At 37.1% G+C, this 22,018-nt stretch overlaps 1 protein-coding gene across 2 annotated transcripts in view; it reads left to right on the forward strand.

Moving 5' to 3' along the window:
* Positions 1-17,613: 17,613 nt before the first annotated feature.
* Positions 17,614-22,018, forward strand: part of Dcn (decorin) — a 39,524-nt gene continuing 35,119 nt past the window's right edge. The window contains exons 1-2 of one of the 2 annotated variants that reach the window (XM_008823895.3): positions 17,614-17,809; positions 21,386-21,647. In XM_008823895.3, the coding sequence (XP_008822117.1) occupies positions 21,419-21,647 (229 nt within the window). In that variant the 5' untranslated portion in view covers positions 17,614-17,809; positions 21,386-21,418. Of the gene's footprint in view, positions 17,810-20,449; positions 20,624-21,385; positions 21,648-22,018 lie in introns of those variants that run through there. The other variant, XM_008823905.3, reaches the window with a different exon arrangement.

The following is a 22,018-nucleotide window of genomic DNA, read 5'->3' on the forward strand; positions in this document are numbered from 1 at the left end:
CAGACATTAACAAAGAAGTTAATTTATGTGACTTGGCAGCTTGTCTTAACATTTCCTATCCATTAAAAGTTTTAAAGGAAAGAATTCTCCAGTGTTTAAAAACTTAAAGTAATTTAATTCCATTTGCAGAACGCAATTCCAGGCATAATGTTTTAATATAATGCTGTAGTAGTTATCAGTACAACCAGGCAAAAATGTTCTACTTTTTCTAATCAGGAAATTCTATCTTCAATAGATGATACTATATGTGCAAGAACCACAGAAGCAGTGCGTCTAAGTTTGGGTCAGACTCTGTGGTAGGCAGACTAATCCTTCAAGGAGACCAATGTCCTAAGCTCTGAACCGAGAATATATCACCCACCAACTGAGAGTTAATGTAGCAATTAGTCGACCTGAACATAAGGAGAGTATCCAGGTGGGCTCAGTGTAATCCTGAGTGTCATCAAATGTGGAAAGAAAGAGCATGGGAGGCAATGTCACAGAGTTGTGTTGGAAGAAAGACTAGATCGACTTTCTCTGGCTTTCACAATGGAAGTGGACTATTAGCCAGAGGACAGCGGTAGCCCAGGGAATGCTAGAGAGATGAGAGAAAAGTTTCTAGAGCCTCCAGAAAAAATGCAGTCCTATCTGCACCCTTCTCTCAGTCCAGCAAGAGCCTTCAATCCTCACTTCTAGGACTGTAAGATGAATGCATGCTGTTTCAGACTTCTAAATTTTTTGCAATTTACTGAACGTTGGGAAAGCAAAGAAAGTTTTAGCAACAATAAGAAACTAATATAGACTACAAAGAGAAACACCTGAAGCCCAGAATTCCAATGTATAGAGGTCGAATCAAAGTCTGAGACCCAAGGGCCCCATTGGAAAGAAGGTGACAGGAATTCCTCATGCACTTCAGTGACAGACCAATGGGTTACACACACTGACATACTTCCTTAATAACACATGGAAGGGCTCAGAGAAAGGAGATTGGAAAATAAAACCGTTTACTTCAGGAAACTGCCGAGTGCAGGGAAATGCAGTAAGATGGAACAGAAAGAGCATTTCCCTGGCAGGTTTTCCTGAACACATTGTGCTTTCTTGGCAATTTTAAACCACACTGTCATTCTGTGGCTCCGTCAGTAAAAATGGGTTACAAAAATATAGATTACTCCAAAGCAAAAGAACTCTAAAACAATGTATCATGTCCATTTAACTCTACCTTTTAATCTAACACTAAACCAAAGCATTTGGTGAAAATATCCAACATGAAGACTGACTTGCTTTATTTTAGGAACTAGTAAAAAATGACTATTAGTACTTTTGGTTAATTATGACCTTGTGGACACAAATTGCCCATTCGAATGGAGCTGTCTCATGTCTATTCCAGTTAGTCAAAATCTGATGTTTTTAATCTAATATTGGAAGGAATCAGTCACAATCAGAGGACCTGAATGTCAGGTGGGATAGCATTACGATATTTTCAATGATGCTTGTTGCCGTTTGATTTCTTCATGATAATTTATAGGTACGTATAATTCATCCTTACAACATTTTTTTTTTCCCTAGCTCCTTAAGAGAGCAACTTTGTGAAAGATGCGCTGTGCTTTGACCCAGTGTTCTGGGTCCTCAGGACATGTTTTATTTCCTGGCTTACACATCCCTGCAATCTTTACTCTTTCTTTAGTGTCTGAAGGCTAGAATTTGGAAAGCCTTCCCCAGGCCATCTGCCCCATAAAACCACTATGGATGCTGTCAGACATGATATGGAGTTCTGGGATGAAGCTTTTAGGAACTGAGCATTTTTTCCTACTAGTGAGTCCAGCAAAAGCAGCTTACAGAGCACATCTGCAGACATTCTTTGATGAAATCAAAACTCCCCAGAAAGTGTACATGAGACCAGTGATAAATATTTTATGTACTAGTTCACCAACTTGGTTGCAAAATTTTGAGTAACCATCCAGAAAGAAAAAAGTGCAGTATAAATAAAGGCAGTATATATATAAATAGAAGGTAGTGTTTCCTGAACAGCTGTAATGTAAATATGATCTCCTGTTAGGAAAGCCTCAGTTAAATCAGACACCTGGGGGTTTCCAAGTCTACATGGATATCACTTTTTTTTCTTTTTTGTCTTTTTGAGACAGGGTTTCCCTGTAGCCCCAGCTGTCCTGGAACTCACTATGTAGACCAGCCTGGACTCGAATTCATAAAGATCTGCCTGCCTCTGCCTCCCAAGTGCTGGGATTAAAGGCATGTGACAGATACCATTTTTTAAAGTCCTTAATATCCATATTTTCTTCTATGTAAGTGGATTTGTTCATATGAGTACAGTGCCTTTTCTCATAACCAATGACTAGCTCTACTGCCTAAAAAACATCTCATTAATATTGGAGAACAGTTTTCTAGGCCTATTTCGAAAGCTTTTACAAATTTTTCAAATAATTAGTACTTCAAATAAATGAAAAATACTAACAGTCATTTGATTTAGAATAAGAATTGATTTTGTTTTTTTAAACATTTTATTTATCATTTTTATTTTATGTGTATGTGTGTATTGCCTGCATGTAGTTAAGTGCACCTGTGCAATACCCACAGAGGCCAGAAGAGGCCGTCAGATCACCTGGAACTAGAGTTACAGACAGTTGTTAGCTGCCATGTGGGTGCTGGGATTTGAACCTGGGTCTTCTGTAAGAACAGCTAGTGTTCTTAACCACTGAGCCATGTCTCCAGCCCCTGATTTTGTTTTTAGTAATCAAGTAATACCTCTAATTTTATTTAGACTGACCTGAAAATCCAAAATCTTTTCCTCTCAGGGGACCTATAAGTTGCTTTTGTGAACAGAAGAAAGTATCACTTTCAGTATTGTCATGAGGCTTTGTAGAAGAAGCTCTGGTGGGAGTTCAAAAACTTTATTGTAGGCAGGTGAATTAGAAAAAGGATCACACTTTGGGCAGAGAAGGACAGCTCTCTCTTCCATTTATGGGTGTGGATATTTGGGGCAGCACCTAAACTGTCTACAGATATACAGAAACTTGATATAAAGTAGACATCTAGTAACTAATGTCTTTGTTTTCATTTTCAAGGCTTTCCTGTTCTTCCTACTGATAAATATTTTGTTAGACTTTGGAGTGTTGTAGAAAATTTAGAACTGGTAAATTTTATATGAGAATCTAAATTTTCAAATTTGATATTCTAAAATGGCACTAGACTGTTGCAAGTAGGTAAGAGTCGTCCTCTTGGAAAAGGCATGCCCCCTTTGGGTGACCAGTATCTCTGTACCTAGTTCATTACAAGAATTTGTTTCAAGATAGAAGAGTGTCTCACCAGTCCTCTTCCTGGTCTTATTCTGTGCTGTCATTTTTGTTGATTCACCAGTACATGTGCGTGTGCCTGTCATGTAATAGGTAAACACTGAGCAAGATGGATAGAAGCACCCTGCCTTATGGAGACTGAAGTTTACTGAGATTTTTATGGCTTTGATGTATTCTGCTTCATTGTAACTACCACAAATAATAACTGAAAAATATTCACTGACTTAATGTATTATGGTATTTGGGAGTTGACTGCTAACTTAAGTCAACATGTTTCTGTACAACATATTATTTATCTAAAAGGAAAAACTCCACAATATCCTCCTGAATTAGGGTGTTTGTTTTCCTCACTTTGAACATGATTTTACAAACCAAGTCTTAGAGAAGAAAACTTTTCATGGTCTCATAGTAATAAGGTAATGAAAAAGCTAGGATTCCTAATGAGAATGATTAAGAAAACACCATAGTTCTTTTAATAAGTTACTGTGTGCAGATAAAAGCAAACGCATCCTGTTTCAAGATATTTTCTGGAAGTCATCTAGCCCAAATCTTCATGTTCATAGGATTCATTTACTAATTTCTAAGATGTAGCAGTAGCTTCTCACTGTGAGTAGCTGATGGTTTCCATATCTCCAGCCTTGCGTTCTCTGTTCCTTTCCGTTATTGAGACGTTTGAAATGGCTTCCCAATTCAGTCCAAGATCCAGTACCTAATATTTTAAGGTTTTGTTGTAGCATGAGCTTATATCTCAGTGCTAGGTCTTCCTGTGAAGAGTTTACCTACAGAATTTACACTTTATCATGGCCATGTAAAAACAATATACAACGTACATGTTTTTGTGTTGGCAAAGAGTAAACATAAATAAGAGGTAGATTGAATAATGTTGAGTTATTGGGGAAATTTTCCCTTATGGCTAATATTAACCACATCACACAGAATATGCATTAATAGTTATCATCAGATTCTACTTTATATGCATGAATGTAAGGATAATTAGATTTTGAAAAAACATGATTTCTAAAGCAGTATACTTGTCTGTCAAAACTGCATTATAGATATTGCAATTTCATTTGTTAATAGATAGAAAATTTCATAAAATAAGTTTTAAGAATTACTTTCCTCAAGCTAATATTCTTTTTCTTTGGAATAAAGAATAACTTGTGAATATTAATATTTACCCACACTGTAAATCAAGGAGTTCTATGTTTGTATGAAACCAGAGAAAAAGGAGTTAGATCATATTGCACTTATCTTCAGGGTATAATTTAATGCAAGTAAAAACATGAAGTAGTGGATCACTCTGAATGCATAAATTATGTGCCTACATGATTCATGATTCTATTCGTCACACAGACAGGAAGAATGATATTCTTTTGGCGATCAACCATATTTAGTCAACAATTATCTATAAAAGGCAAAGATGTTACAAAAGGACAATCAAATGTTGGCATTTGACAATCTTGAACTATTTTGATTGTTCAAAGCTATAAAATAAGCTCTCTTAACCTAGCAATTCCTACGTTTTTCCACAGAAAGCTTGTTAAAATAGCAAAATTAGGGCATGCACATGAACAGTTTTACCCTGCTCTTCTGTGCTTTAATAGTTGATAATCAAGGCTGTCATTGAGGCCAGTTGTAATAGAAGTAGGTGGCACCAGATTTCACAGCCATAGTTTCTCAAATTCCCTTTTTTTGCATTATCTCAAATAATATTGTATAGGTAGATCAGCTGATGGAAGTAAGAAGGAAGCTACACTGGGCTGCGGAGATGCCTAGGAGGCAGCGGTGTTCCCCCCAAGCCTGGTGAATTAGAGCCTTGGCACAAGCATGGTAGAAACAGAGAACCAACTCTCACAAACTGTAGTCCAATCTGCACAAGTATGTGGACACCCATACACACAATAAACAGTAAGTGTAACTAAAAAAGTTTAAAGGAAACTATAAGCTCACAGCTCCAAAATACAACTTGTTTCAAATGCTATTTTGATACATTGTAATTTTAAAATGTTAGGTTATAAAATGAAATGAATATTTGTCTCTACCAAACTGTAATAGACTCTGATAATATAGTCCTTAGGTATTTCAGAATAGAAACTTTTAAGTCCATGTAACTATTTTTTAAATTAAGCAGCACCCTAAACCCAAATATCCATTCACTCACTCAGCATGTTTATTTATCATGAATCAAGTATCTATTGTTTTTGTCATTAATGTGGATTATCTTTATCTTCAAGAAATTTACTAGATGCATTATTTTATATCTCTGGAGAAAATATAAAGCGAGAACAATTGGATGCTACAGTTGATTTGAGAACATTTGTCCTGAGAACTATCTAGTGTGAATGATAGCAAGAAGCAGTCACTACTGAGACTCACACAATAGCAAGATTAAAGTCACACTTCCTGGAGAAGTTATATTTCATATGCACATTGAAATATAAAGTAAATTTGATTCATTAAAGGAAATAAAAGTATAAATATGAACCAGGTGGCACAAAGCAAAGCAATTGACACATGTGGGAACCTCCAGTTATTCAGTGTGACTGGTGTTTACAGAAGACAGGAAAGGAAAAATTAGTAGAGGAGACTGGAGACTTAAGTATGAATAGAACATTAATTTCATATTTAAGGTAATGTGGTTTGCTTTAGTCTTATACAGGAAGAGGACCACAGAAATATGTGGCTATGAAAGTTAAAAATGTTAATTATTTAAAATTAAATAAGATAAGCATTAAGTTCCACACTCACCCTAGCTACATTTCAGTTGTTCAGTAGCCAGATGTGGCTAATGGTCACCATTCAAGACAGTACCAATATCAACCATACATGGCATCTGATATTTGACTGGACAGCACTGGATTGTGTAAAGAAGGAACTGCAGTACAGAGACAAGTTTAGTAGTTTTTTTTTTTTTCGGTCTTTTTGAGACAGGGTCTCCCTGTAGCCCCAGCTGTCCTGGAACTCACTATGTAGACCATGCTGGCCTTGAACTCACAGAGATCCACCTGCCTCTGTGTCCCAAGTGCTGGAATTAAAAGCGTGCACCACCACCCCTGACAAGTTTAGTAGTTTTTAATGAATGAAAGAAACCCAAGTTAAGTTATACAGTTTTAAATAACAAGAACATTTTTTCATCTTTTATTTAGCATACGAGTATTTGCTCATTGTTAAGTCTTCCAATTGATGGAGAAATTAAACAAAAATCAAGTTAAACTACTCTAATATTCATGTAGATTTTGAAGACCTTTGCGCAACAGATACAATAATATTGTTAGTTTTCATGGATCACTCTGGTAGCTTTGTAGATGATAGATTGGAGAGAAACAATATTAGAGGAAGATTGTAGCGGTAATTTATTTGAGACAATGAAGGAGACTTCAATGAAAAGAATATCAAAAAGGATAAAAGGGACATCACTTGAAAAATTCTGAGGCCAGTGAGGTAGGAGGAATAGAGGTTAGCAAAAACAACTGCTATCTATTTAGTCTGAGGGGGTGAACAGGTTGATTTAACATTTCCCGTGTGGGAAGCAGGAGAGGAAACATATGAGTGTGGTAAATAATGACAGGCTTAGCTTTAGGACATGTTGAGTGTAAGGTATGTGTGGAGCATTAAAAAAGGAATATTCAGTATTAGAGGAATAAATTGTTATAAAATTAGGGACAGATGTGCTGGCTGTGTTTGCCACTCTATATCCAGCTTATGTTTTCTTTTCAAAGGAGCCTTCTACAAAGATGCTTGCTAACTTTTGTTCCTCAACCACTTGTATAAACTTAGCTCTTTCATTTGATGAATTTGAAAACATTGTGTTAAGGCCTATCTAGACATGGCAGCGAAACACCACCTATTTTGATGCTCAGAATCAACATGGTAGAAGGACAAAACTGACTCCCACAATTTTTCCTCTAATCTCCATACCTAAGCCCTGACACACACACACACACACACACACACACACACACACACACACACACACGAGTTTGCGTACACAAATACTGTATTTGAAGGGGTTTAGAGGGAAAAAACCATCTTAAAAAATAAAATTTCAGGTCTGAGGGACTAGAGAGATGGCTCAGCGGTTAAGAACACTGGCTTCTATGGACTAAAGTATAAATAAAAGTATTAAGTTTGTTATTACAAGACTGGGATAAGGCACAAAATAAGGGAATCTTTCAGGGAATTACTAATATGGGACGTGTTCAACATTGTTCAAAATGAATCCAGAGAGTAGAAGCACTACAGATAATCAGCTTGGGATCCAGAAAGAGTCTGGAATACAGAGGGTACAGGTTCCTTTAACATTCTAATTGCTGTTACCATGAATCCTCTACAACACTGAGTACATAGATTCAATTGCTCCGCACGTGTGGAAACAAAGAACATGTTTTATCTGCACCCAACAAACAAACTTTAGATGGAAAGCCTGGACATGGATGTCCAGATGCCTGAAATCTGTTACGAGTTAAATGCCATCATAATATCTTAGAAATTTGTTTAGAAACAATGTGTTAATTATTTTTACTTTTTTTCTAAAATCTAAAATAAGAAACGATGCGATTCTATGTAACACAGTGGTTTTATTATGTCCTTTTATGTATCACAGAAAATATAACTACCACAGAATGATGTGATTTTTCAAGACTTTCATATAAAAGAGGCAGAAAGAGGAGGTGATAAAATGTTATGAAGCTAGTAATCAAATGGCTGAAAAATTTTAAAAGGATTTATTTTATTTTTAATTATGTGTATGTTTGTGTCTCTTGTTAGAATGTTCACATGACTGCAGGTGCCTGTGGAGGCCAGAAGAAAGCATCTGATCCCCTAGGGGAGCTGGAATAACACATAATTGTGAACTGCCCAAAAAAGTTCTGGAAACTGAACTCAGATCCCCTGTAAGAGAAGTATGGACTCTTAACTCCTGAACTATCAGTCTAGTTCCCGCTGACTAAATTTGGAGGATAACTGAATTTTGGGAAAAATGAGAGTGATGAAAGAAATGATGCAGCTGCAAGAGACTTGTGGTATGGAAACAGAAATGGCAAGATGGTGAGAATGAGCACACACATGAGGCTTTGCTGTGTAGGTGTCCAGGACATTTGTCCTTGATGAAAAATTTGGGTGTTGAAGCCTCAGCTCTGGAATGTGACGGGCAAACCAGAACTGAGACATCCAAAATTAACACTCTAAAGGAGTGTTCTGCTTGGATCAAACTTGGATTGATCTTATGCCATCATTCATAGGCCATTGGCAGTGAATACACTCTTTTAGAGGCTTAAAGGACATAACATGGAAAAGTGAAATGTGTGCTTCGGGGTTTGCAGAACCTTAGGTACTTTAGGGTAAGAGTCCACAGCTATTTAATTTACCCAGTTCACCACATGCCATGCCTGATAGACAGGAAGATTACCACAGGGAACAGAAAGGGCAATATCCCACCTCTAGAGAGCGTGTATTCTAGAGGCTCCAGCATTAATTAAGTTGGGGTGAAATAAATCATGATTTTTAAAATGGCAATAACAGGAGTAGAGAAATGGTTCATCTTTATCAATTATGATCACTTACTGCTCTTGCATAGGACCTAGGTTCATTTCCCAACACTCACCTCCAGTGGATCAAAACCACTTATAATTCTAGTCTCAAGGGATCTGATGTCCTCTTCTGGTCTCTGCAGGAACATGTACACATATAATGCACATAAGCACATAGGCACACACATGTACACATAAATAAAATATCAAATGTTTAAAATGAGAGTAAAAGACATTCTATTTCTCCCAAAGCAACTTTGTCGCTCACTTTTATTCTAAGAAAGTTTACACAATATTTGAACTATTATGTTGCTTAGAATTAAATATTTACAATTTCTGTATATTGAAGTTTTAAAAAATCTCTATCAATGCTATTCTGTCAGGAAGACATTAGCAAAACTGTACTATTTTCAGAAAATAGCTAGTTGGTGTATTGAATGTTTCTAGTGAGGCCAAGATTAAAATTTTTGTTTTACTATACTGTTACTTTAGCGGTACTGTGTAGTCATGAAGACATGGCCTACTATTTAACAGATCTGCTGAAGCAAGGCAGGTGTATTCCTGAAGCTTTCCTACAAATGCTGAGTACAGAGCTAGAATATTTAACTGCAAATATTAGACCCAGAATGGGCATTTTATTAACACATATTTGATGTTGTTAAGGCTTCTTGGAGGGATTGTTTTTTACAGAAATCTGCACCTTGCAATTATTATATTTGTATTGGGTGTTTATTTTCATAAAGATTGATAAACATTTCAAGTTCCACATTCAGAATAAGGAAAGTTAGCTTGAGACCCATGTGACCTGTCAGGACTTATAGGCTGGCTCCAAGACTGTCTTCCAAAGGCCCTTCCCCGAAGTAGCATAGTGTTGTCTCCTTTGTTGCACTGCACAGTTTCTTTTCATTATATTTTTCTATTTAAGTTTGAAAAGAATATCCAGCCTCTCCTCCAAAAATATGCAAACCTCCAAATCAAATGTCTGTTATGATTCTAGTCTATGTCTGAAAATGGGAAGATTTGTGGAAGCAGAAGTACAATTGAAGATAAAAGAATTTGGGAGAGATGGAAATGTGGTGCCTAAGAGCTGCTACGGAACTTCTGCATAGGATGACGAGAAATGTATGGAAATTGATCATTGTGATGGTTACATGACTCTGCTAATATATATTTTTGTGCAACATAAGCATTTTAAGTATAAAATGGTAATATTTATACCGTGCATATTTAAAAAAATATTTTAATTGTTATTTATATTTTATGTGTATGAGTGTATTGCCTGCATGTATGTGAGTGCACCCATGTCATACAATGCCCACAGAGGACAGAAGAGGCTGTTGGATCCCTGGAACTGTAGTTTTCTGTGGTTGTTAGCTGCCATGCAGATCCTAGGAACTGAACCTTTTTTACCACAGTAAAAAGTACAACACCCTCTTCCCCCCAGCCAAAAAAGAAGACAAATCTCCAGATTAGCAATAACATCTGGCATCATTAAACACTTGTCGGTGTAATGTTGGTACCATTACATTTTTAATCGCCAGCTGGCAAAACTCAAGCTATGCCACTACACAGGACTAAAAACAGAATCTACACAGTATTTCCTGTAATCTCCCAGTCTCTTTCACTCTGTGACACATAATGTTCTTATCTTTCAGCGGGTAAACAAACCACCTATTTAGAAGAGGTTTTGATAGCAGAAAATTCCACAGTTCTTGGCCTGTGGGAGGAATTAAGCACTTGGTTTTTAGTTGGGTTTGTATTATCTTAGGCCATGAGTAATGCTAGGGAAGCTATTGAAACTGGCCTCCAGGAATAAAGATGTTTCATGAGAAGCCAATCTTTTGATGAAGAAAGCTCCAAAGAGATTTAAAACTAAAACACCAAGCCAAATGTGATCATGCCCCAATTTTTCTTTTGTTGTCCCCACAAGCTCATAATTATCAAGTGTGTTTGCATGTTGGTGATTTAGTGTCTCTATAAATGATAAGCCTAAGCCTCGTTCTATAAAAAACAGGCACGTAAGTTATTGCCAACCCATATTCCTCAAGTAATTGAAATGAATTTGTTCAAGAAACAGAATTGTCTCCACACTAAAAACACTCATAGGATTCTAATGGAAAGTTGCTTCATGTTGTCATGTTAATGCCAATCTGAATCAGAATTTCATTTCATGAATTTCTAAAGCAATAGCCTCAACCAGGCAGATGACAAGGGGTGTGTTACTACCATTGATGGGACAGCTTGATTCCAATCCGGCAGCTCTCAGGGGACTGCAGAATATCTCAGAAAAGGTTCTTAAACGAAGTCATTATTTTACAGTACTGATTTTAGAATAAGACCTTTCATTCATTTGCCTTCATAAATTCTGGAAGGCTGCTTTGGCAGTTGAGCATTTATTTTTCCTAGGATACAGGGCAAATTGAAAGGAGAATATTCACAAACCAAATAGGTGCCCTGCATTAAGTACACACTGCAGACATGATCTGCATCTGAAAGCTCCAAAGTCAACAGGATGTTAGTTTACAGGCTGGGGTATGAAAGAAAGGCCAGAAGAAGAAGAAAGTAATTCTTAAAAATCCTCAATCCTGTCTGAATTGGCATGAACTTAACATACCTTGTCCTTTATGACAGATTTGTTGAGACCCTTTTTATACCATTGACTCATTTTATCCACGTGTAAAGGAGCTCATCTTATTAATAGACAAGTGGCTTAAGGTCACACAAGTGATCATGGACAGAGTAGAAAATCACTTTTCAGCAATCTGGCCACAGAGTCTATGTCCTCTCTTCGCGCATGGTGCTACTTCTATAGGCCCAGTGCAGAGGAAAAAACTTTGTTGAAGGAAAGGGAAAATACAGGGTATTATTTGCTTTTCATAATTTAAACACTACATTTAAAAAAAAAAAACTAAATATAGGGCTGGGCATTGAATCCAAGGCCTTGTACATGCTAGACAAGAACTCTGTCACTGAGCTGCATCCCTATGCCAATCCTGTACACTCTTTTTTGCGTCTTGTATATGTTTAGCCTCAAATTTAGTCTTTATACCAGACATTGTTCTTTATTGAACACTACCACAGGAGCCTGCTGTGGCAGGTTCGGAGGCAGGCCTTTCCAGAAATTTGAGTCAGCTACTATGAACAGGCAGGAAAAGGGTCCAGGAGCTCTCTTCCAGGTAATGGCTGATTTCATCTCTTCCTATCTCTATTAGAGTTTCTACTTCTAATAATTGCAGGTCCAAAGCCGGACTCACCTGTGAAATGTCAACATTTCTTCCAACACTTAGTAGAGAAGAGAATACACATTAACTATCCTATGAATTGAACTCATATAAAATGGTAAATTTTGGAGAATTTTTTGGTTTTTTTTTTGGTTTTCATTTTTGTGTTTTTGAGATAAGGTCTCCCTGTAGCCCCACTGGTTTAGTACTTGATATGTAGAACTTGATATGTAGATCTCACAGAGATCTGCCGGCCTTTCCCTCCCCAATGCTGGGACTCACATGCAGCAGAGCTTTAGCCAACTCTTTCCTTTTGTTGTTCTAACTCTTCACTTTGTTCTCTTTCGGAATAATATTGTAGCAGAGCAGTTAACTCTACTGCCACTACTTATGTGGCACACAAAGAGCGGCACAGGGACCGTGGCCTTTGGCTTTCTTATACATCATCTCTGTGCCTTTAAAAATGATCATGAAAACTGATTATGTTTGCACCTAAACACCAAGTGTATCATGACCCTTAATTGAGATAATTCTTTTCAACAGAACATATCACAAGGCCCGATAAACAAAACAGATGCTACGCTTACCTTTACTGTATCATTTCAGCTTCCTGAGCAGCGGAACAATGTTGGGCATGTTCATGTTGGGCATGTTCATGTTGGGCATGTTCATGTTGGGCATGTTCATGTTACCGGGATAGAATTTCCCTGAGACTGAAGCAAAGACCTCCAGATAGAACTCCTAACTTGACCGTTGTTGTCCTACACTGAACATACTGAGTGGATTTGATCTGCTCCAAATTCTTTTATCTTGTTTCTGTGTCTTTCAAGTGTCTTTAATAAAATCCAGCTTCTACATAGTAACTGGAACATATTAGCCACTAAGTGAATACTTGCTGAAGAAATAAAAGAATCTTCAATTTTACTGAACCCTCAGTTATTTTTTTATCTCCACAGATAGTGAACATCTATTTCTATGAAACTGAACATGTTGTATCCCATGGCACCTTCTGTCCTCATATCGAACAAACGAAAAGGAGTTCCCAGCTTGTTTGAAAGCACCTATTGAACTTACATTTAATTATTTATCTTCAGCTATTCTGTGTTCAAGTTTTTTTGTTTTTGGTGCGTGTGTGTGTGTGTGTGTGTGTGTGTTTTGGTGCTCTTTTGCCAGACTAAAACAGAGCCATGTCCCTCTGTCATTCTAGTCTTAAGCTGTGGAATCCCTCTGTAATCAACTCAAATTTTACCTTGTTCTCCATAACACTTACCTAACTAGTCATGTATAAAATGATCTCTCCCTATTCTTCCTCTGACTTGTTAAAACAGTTATTGTTAATTTTGCATTATTTTATTTTGTCCAGGAATCATGTACAGTAGGTGTCTGGTCTGACATTACTAAGATGCTATTTTCATGCTCCTTCCTTACGCAGTGCAGTCTTTGAAGCCCCACTTTCACATTGCGCTTTGTTTCTTATGTCTCTCATGGACCCTGGAGTAAATAGTTTCTCATATAGCTGCTTCTTAGTCAATATTTGCTTATTAATTGATGGATTGGTTATTGGAAAGTTCCTTCTGTATGTCCTTACCTAGTCAATATTTGAAAATGTTGACTTATTGCCTAAGTACAGATCGATTGAGCAGTAGTATAAAAGAAACCTAAATATTTTGATATCAAAAGAGATGCTCTTAAGAACTGGAGAAAAAGACATGCAGTTAAGTGATTGAATATTTCCTTGCAGGGAAAGTCCATACACTTTTCCTTTTCCTAACTTTTCCTTATCTTACTCGCTGTTTACATTGGCCCTAGACTGTTTTCCATTTCTGTGTCATGGCTCAGAGTACAGATTCTTAACCTGAGCCTACGCAGCATTATGAAGTTCACAAATGCATTTCAGCAGCCTTGGAAACCAAGAAAAAAAATCTAGGCATAAGGAAGAGCATCTCATTAACACGGCAAAGCAAAAGATGAAACCCAGGCTTATCTAATTTAAAGTCTGAGGAATCAAGTCTTACAGTTAGAAAATAATGTACATTATTTGGAGGTTGTTAGGGAGACAAACCACTGGGCTGTAGAAGGGATACATTTTTGTACTAGAGTGCCCAAAGCAAAGTTTGTAAAACAACGTCCAGAAGAGCCACAGCAGCAGAAGAGACAGCAAATGATGGGTGCTGCTGAGGAGTGGACAGGCTCTGCTCTAAGTATTTTGTGTATTATATATTTTTAAAATTCCCCACTCACCCACATAGGATACAGCTCTATGTCCATCCACATTTTGTAGGTTAAATGCCAATGGAGCAGAAAACTTAAGCTACTTGTGCAGGGACAGTGAAGACAGTAGTGATGATTCAAGGATGAAAAGGTAGAAGACAGCCAAAGTGAAGATTTTCTATACACACATTTTCCCCTTCCGACCTATCTCAGACTTCCCTAGATCCTATTCACCCCCTTTCCCTGGTTGATGGGGAAATCTATTCAGGATGGTAGAATGGACAGCTAGATAATCACCCGAAGTCCTGACTTAATGTTGAAAAGCCAACCTACAAATAAACCAGTCTCATCAGGCTTGTGAAAATAATCATTTTTCTCTAGACCTCTTAGAAAATAAAAGGGTGTCAGGAGGAAGTACTTCTAGGCTCTGGCACTCTTCAGATTTGTAATGTGCAGGTGCAGCTTAAATCACTTGTATGTGATGTCGGTAAGAAAGAGTGACTAGCCTTGAGATGGACTCTGACAACATGCAGATTGCAGTTATGCTGCTGGCTACTGGCTTGTCAGTGGAAATCATAGTGTGAGTAGATTTAGTAGCAGGTGTGGCATTCAGTCTGAACTGGAACATTTCACATGCTCATGTGGCAGCCAAGGTTTCAAGGAACCCAACCCTCAAACACTGCAGGCCAGGGGGAGCATAAGCAACCTCTGCCAAACACTGTTTCCAGCCTCAGCGTCACTCTGCTTCACGTCAGAATGCAAAAGACCTGGATTCCAGTGGTGGGGTCCTGACCTCTTTTTAACTTAACTGCACATAACTTTCTGTGATGTAGGTTGTTGAACCGAAATATGGATATGGCAATATATTTACTTAGTGTCTAAATAAAGGAACAGTTTTGAATAAGATAAAGTTTGATAAAATGCATAGAAATTTAAAGAGAGAGCTGTCACTAAATTTAAAAAAAGCATAACAGTAAGTGTAAATATTTGCTTCTAAAATATAAACAAAGTTTATGCAGTGCTATAAACTTTCAATTTTTAAAAATTGGATTATTTTTATCATTATTATTTGTGTGTGTGAATGATGGGGGAGCACATGCCACAGTGCACATGTGGAGGTCAGAGAACAACTCTCAGGAGTCACTGCTCTCCTTTCAACTTTACCAGGATTCCAAAGATCAAACTCAGGTGGTCAGGCTTTGTGTCTGAAACACTTGGACCTAGTCAGCCATCACTTTGGCCTCAGTATTATTAACTTGATCACAGTACTGAAATTAGTTTTCAAAGGCATGTTATATAAACAATCAGATATTAACCATTTTATATTAATAGTTTGCTCTTACTTATGATGTAGCACATCTATGCAACTGAATTAGGGACAAGAATATCTGGGTGTTATATTTTGTTTTGCTTCTTTCTAGCTGTGTGAACTTGAGCAGGTCATTGGGCTTTAATTTTCTTATTTGTAAAATGAAAAGAATGAATGTTATTTCCTTTGCCTGACTCAATGGAAAACTACATAATACATCAGAAAATAATGAAAGCTGATGTTTATGGAGAGCTCACTTTATGTGTCATGCTCCAAGTAAGTGCTTTATGTATATTATACCATCTTCTATTTGACACTACAAACTGAGTACTGACTGACTTCTAAGCACTCCACAGGTACAGAAACTGATGCTTAGAGAGCTTATGGAAGTTGCTGTTATTCATACACCTTGTTGACACAGGGAGGAACCAAGAGATGACCCTGAAACCAAATGCCTCTGCTTGAGTAAAAGTGAAATGATCTACATATCTCTTTTCCTCTTTATTGTACTTTCTATCCTATTCCTTTGCCTGTCGTTTACCTTTCTTTCATTGATAATAGGTAACGAGTATTGCCATAATGTGCCATTATTCATTTTAGTAAAATTCAGTGTCATTAAGGAACAAATCAGTGGTTGAGTGAAACAATATTCATGGTATAGTCCACAGTCAATATTTGACTGTCTTTGGTAATTCACAGAATGTTTCTTAGGTAACTAAGTACTGTAACTTAGAGGGACTCTAGAAAAACGAGCCAAATCTGCATCCTCTCTAGGATCAGGAATGTGCATGGCACCACAAAGATATAAATGTCATACAAAGATCATTCAGAGGAAGAAATTAATTAATGCCAGGTGACAGGTCACGACCTTCATAACAATGTCAATAACGATTTGTACTTGGTTTTTTTCTAAACCACCAGAATAACCCGGTAAGTAGTTATTTACCACTAAGGAGTGGGTGGGCAAAATGAGGAGTTAAAAGAGCAGAGGTTGGGCTTGGGAAAGAAGTGAAGGAAATGCAACAACACACTCCCTTTCCTTCAGACTCAAGAATTTAATTCCTTCAAACTTCATGAAGCTAAAGAATATTTATTGCCAAAGCATGTAGGTCCATGGCTTGAGGAGGGATGGAGGAGTAGAGAGGGGGATCTTCTCATGTTTCACAGATGTTAATTTCAAGTTCCCACCTGGCAACAGCCTAAGGGCCCCAGCACAAAGATTCAAGTCACAGCATAGAGAGATACACAACTCCCAGCCACCAGTCAGCCAGTTCTAAAAACCCTAAAACTCTCCAGTGACTAAATAAACGTATTTCCCTCTATTTGTACTTTTTTTAACCATTTACTGAGGTTTGAAAACAGCCACAGAAATCTCTGATTACATTAAAGTATCAGGTATAAAAAACCAAAATTCTAATCTATAAACCAAATTATATTGTAATCAAATGCTAGTGTCCATATGTTTTATTTAAACAACAGGGGGTACACAATAAGGAAGATGTTTAAGTTGTGAGTAATAAACATAATAAATGACATATTTCTCCAGATAAATCCCTGGCTTTATTCCAGAATGCCATAGAAATACGTTTAAAATGCACAAAGAGCTCCACAGCCCAGTATTTGAACTTCCACAAACATTCTACAGAGAGTAGAATTGGAACAAGGGTTCCACATATGACTACTCAGTCAATTTCGCAGACCACATTTAAAACAACTGTAAGATTAATTTCATTCCATCTTCCAGACTCTTTACACAACTTGGAAGCAAGAAAATTTGTCATTTTGTAAGGATAATAACTCACAAACAAGGCTGGGAAGGGTGGAGAGTTGGAGGGAGGTTGGGGGTTGGGAGATAAAGTCTTTATAATCTTTTAGGGAAAATAAGATACATTTCAAATCAAGTTGCTCCACTAGACTGCAAAGCAGTTTGGAATCTTCGGCAGATGAAAAAGGATTAAAGCAAACGTGGAGGGGGAAAAACGTCCGATAAAGTTTCTGGCTGCAATACAAGAGACGTATCATTACCATATGATCTAATGTGGGTGTCAGCTGGATTGTGCTCATTGAGGGAAACCTTGTTTTTTAACTGTGCTATGGAGTAGAAGCAGGAGGTTTTCAACCTAGTGACAGTCACAGAGCAGCACCTACCCCCTCCTCCTTTCCACACCTGCAAACTCTTTTGCTTGGGCTGAATATTTAGTGTAATTACATCTCAGCTTTGAGGGTTCCTGTGGCAAATACCCGGATTAAAAGGTATGGCTTTCAATAATTGTCCTGAACTCTGCTACAGGCTAATAAAACTCCGGTCAAGTGGAGAGCAGAAGGAAATACTTGGTGAGAGAAAGAAACGAGAAAGAAATTTTGCTAAACTTTTAATAATCTTTATGCAACTTTTGAAACAAATGTTGCTTGCAAACAGAAGTTAAATGTTTGGTAAAAACGATTGGGTGCATTGCTTTTAGTGCTTTCTCTTCTGTTCTTGCAAAGATGCTTATTAAACAACTGTAACCTAACACCAAGACTATGTATATTGATGTTTTAGCATTTGTACTAATGAAATGCTTAGCTCTTTAGGAACTGCTAACAGCAAACTACTCGAATCTCGCAGACTATTTCTATCTAGATTAAGTATTTAAGAATTTGTTTTCATCCCGAATTCGTGTATACTTGTGAATCTTTAGGACCTCAGGAAATGAACTCTGTGACTGTAGATGTATAAGGCATATTTCTGCAACACCAGCAATGAATAGGAATTATTACCAGAAAGGTGAAAATAAACACTGAAATTATTTATGTTAAAGACTTGAGCTCTTACAGTTTCATAATTCCTTAACTATAAGTGTCACTGTCAGTATTTTCAATGCAAATGGAAGTTTATTATAAGGTACACTTACTATAAGATGAGAGTGGGGGTTAATTATCTTTCTAACTTTAAGCAGAGTAACTGGATCAGCACTGGTTAAATGGGCTCCCAGTGATATAAATGCCTGTGGCTTTTTCTTCATCTGGCTTTTTTTTTTTTTTTTTTAAGCCAAATGTTTTTTATAGTAGCAGTTGTTTATAGAAAAATGCTACTTGTTTTCTTTTAATTATTTCCATTATTACAGAAGTTTTGAATTATTCTAGGACTGGAAGATTTTAATTGTGCTCTGTATGTGAAGATTCACTTGCAACTTAAGGGTTAAATTTTGACTTTGAAAGTCATAGCAAGATTATTAATGTGATAATACAAATATACAACTGAATGATATGGCTAATTAAATAGAATGAGGTTGTTTTAGAAGGTAGAAAATTTTTTTGATAAAAAAACTACAGCAACTTTCATTAGTGGAATACTGACTTTATATAAAAGTTGAAGGTAGTTTCCACAACATGTTTAATTGTGTCACCTCAGTTTCTAGTCTTCTTGCTTTGAATACAGACAGCTACTTTTTGCTGCCTTTTTCTGATTTATCAGGGTAGCAAAAAATATTGAAGTAATAAAGCATATCCACAGCAAACATTAATTTTTCTCAGATGCTGGGTCTTCATGCATCATTATACTAATTTCAAAAAATAATTTCCTGGGAGAATTTAGACAAAAATTTTGGGCATGGTTTTCTTCACAAGACAAATACACACACACACACACACACACACACACACACACTCACACACATGCAAATACATACATACAGACTCAAAAGCACACACAGATACACACACGAACACAAATGCATGCAAATGAAAATATATAAAACCCAGTAACCAAAGCTGCATGCTGTCTGACTGTACTCAGCCTTAAATTAAAGGAGGCCTGTGCAGAGAACTTGTGCCATTTTAACCAGGGTAAACAAATATAAATAATGACACTATTCCTCTGAGCTGGTACTCAGCATTTCCTTTTTTGGGTTGTTAATGAAACCACCAGGCAATTTCTGTTCTGGAGAAAGGATTATAAAGAGACATCTGCAATAACTCTCGTCACTCTTTATTAAATCTGCAACCACTTTACTTCATTTTTCTTCTAAGATTCTAAGACATTAAAAATGCAAGCCTAGCAAACTTGTGGTAAATGTAAACATTGTATTTTAATGTGAAACAGATAGAAAACTTCTTTACATCAATCCAAGCAAACTCACTGCGAAACAATAGCTTCCCCTTAAAGATAAACTTAGTAGCTGAGTAGAACTGGCCTCTCAGAGAAAACTTGATACTGAAGTTGAGCTAGTCTCGTGAATAAAAATATTTATGATCTAATTGAAAAATCACAATCCTATACCACGTGTGCTGCTTTAGACATTCTTCAATATTAAATGTAAACTAAAAAGGAAAAGGGAATATTCCTATTTGGAAAAGATTTGCTTTCTTCCTAGTGGATCTGGCCAAAACTTCTAGTTTATACATTCAGGTTATCTGTTCAGAATTTGTTTTTCTTTTCGTACTTGCATGAACCATTTTTGGATAATGTGGTTCAAAATAGTTTCTTAATTGTAGTGCAGATGTGCAGCCTTCATACAGATTTTTCTAAGTGTGTCATTCTAAGTAGAGATCACGAGTCTTAAGGTAATATCTACAATATGCTTGAGCAACACTTAGTTACAATGGGATTTTAAAATACATCATCTTACAAATAGATTGCTTTTTCTCTAGGCATTCAACTACATTTTGTGATTCAGAGTGGTCATTCAGAGTTATTTAATTCCTATCTATATAGCAAGAAATTTGTTATAAAAATACTGTTGTGTGTTTTAAAACTTAAGACCGATTGGTTTCTTGGAACAAATGGAGTACATTGTATTACTAATAAACTGATGGTCAGTTGAATCATGTGTGCTCAAAATATTGTGCAAGGCGTGGGTACAAAACAAGGAATAATAAGGCACGCCCTGAAGGAGAAAATCGGCTAGTGGGGGAACTAAGTTTGCACGCAAACCACATTATAATATAATGTGATAAGTTCATTAAAAGACGTCAGAGCAAAGTGCTTGTGATCACTGAAGAGACAGAGTGCGTTCTGCCTGGAAGAGCTGGGAGTACAGAAGGGAAACCCGGTAGCTCATATGCTTGCTCCAACTTTCTCATAAGGTAGGTAATATAAACAGCAAGTGGGTCTGAGTGTCTAGATTGAGTCTGGAAGGAGAAAAAATGCACAGAAATGTAGCTTCATATATAAATTCACAGCAAATCATGAATGACGTACACAGCTCAGGGAATGTGGGTATTGTTGGCAAGTCATGAGATGTCAACTAATGGTGGCATAGAGATTAGCAAGGTGAAGCTCAAGTTTAGACAATGATTTGGAAAGCAGAGTGGAAGATGACCTAGATTAAAAGAGTGTTTAGGGCAGAAATGAGCTGGAGGCTGTAAGGACAGTTCAAGGAGAGGTGAGGGACCATAAAGTAAGGAACGGAAAGGACGATGCAGGAATGAACATGACCTGTAGAAATGATCCTCAGGCAGCAGTTGAAGACCTCTCAGTGTATAGTCAAAGTTGTATTTGACTATGGCTTGGCCTGTGCTGAGCATGGAAAATTCCAGCACAATTTATAATTCAAAACTACCTAGGCAATGATGTAGGCACAACAGTTTATCAACTAAAATCAAGCCTCAAAATTAAACAAGCAGGCTTAAGTGGTGTTTGGATTTCTTTGGTAGCCAAAGGTTGCACAAAGGTCTATCATTACCTTTATCACCTTCCAAATACATTTTTTGAATGCTTAGCAGCCTCATAACAAATACTCCTTTTTATATTTGTTTCTGGACTCACTGTGCTATGGGACATTATGTAAGAAATAACACATGGACTAGGTGACAACCTTACTCCTATACCCTTCATTTGTTTTCCAGTTTTCCAGATTGTGGAAATACATGCAATAAATCATGAAGGCAACTATCATCTTCCTCCTGCTTGCACAAGTCTCCTGGGCCGGACCATTTCAACAGAGAGGCTTATTTGACTTCATGCTAGAAGATGAGGCTTCTGGGATAGGTCCTGATGACCGTGTCCCGGCTCCAGATCCAAATCTACCAGACGAAAGGGAGGTCTGGGCACTTATGTGTCCCTTTCGCTGCCAATGCCATCTCCGAGTGGTACAGTGTTCTGATTTGGGTGAGTAGGGTCACCAGGCTCTTTGCCCACCTTGAACCTTGTGCAGCCTCTTGAGACTGGCTTCCCTAAGTGTTTAACATTTCCAGGTTTTATCTCTCCCACTCCAAAGGTAAGAGACAGTGCCACCTAATGAGTAAAGGAAGTAGAGCCAGGGAGGGAAGGAGCTTTGAGGCTAGGGCATTTTTGCTTTCTTCCTGTTTTTTTCCTTTATTCTTTATTGAGGTCAGCTCTACCAAACCTTGCAGTTTGGACCAAATCATTAAAAAAAAAATCTTTCTGACTTTAAACTGGTCTCCTTTAGCAAAGTATAAAATTTACCAAAGCATTGTCTTATATTCTGTTCCAAAAGGAGTGGTTCTTTTAATTCTTGA

The sequence above is a fragment of the Nannospalax galili genome, unplaced genomic scaffold (genome assembly GCF_000622305.1).
Source record: "Nannospalax galili isolate Female #2095 unplaced genomic scaffold, S.galili_v1.0 scaffold191, whole genome shotgun sequence".
Taxonomy (NCBI): Eukaryota; Metazoa; Chordata; class Mammalia; order Rodentia; family Spalacidae; genus Nannospalax; species Nannospalax galili.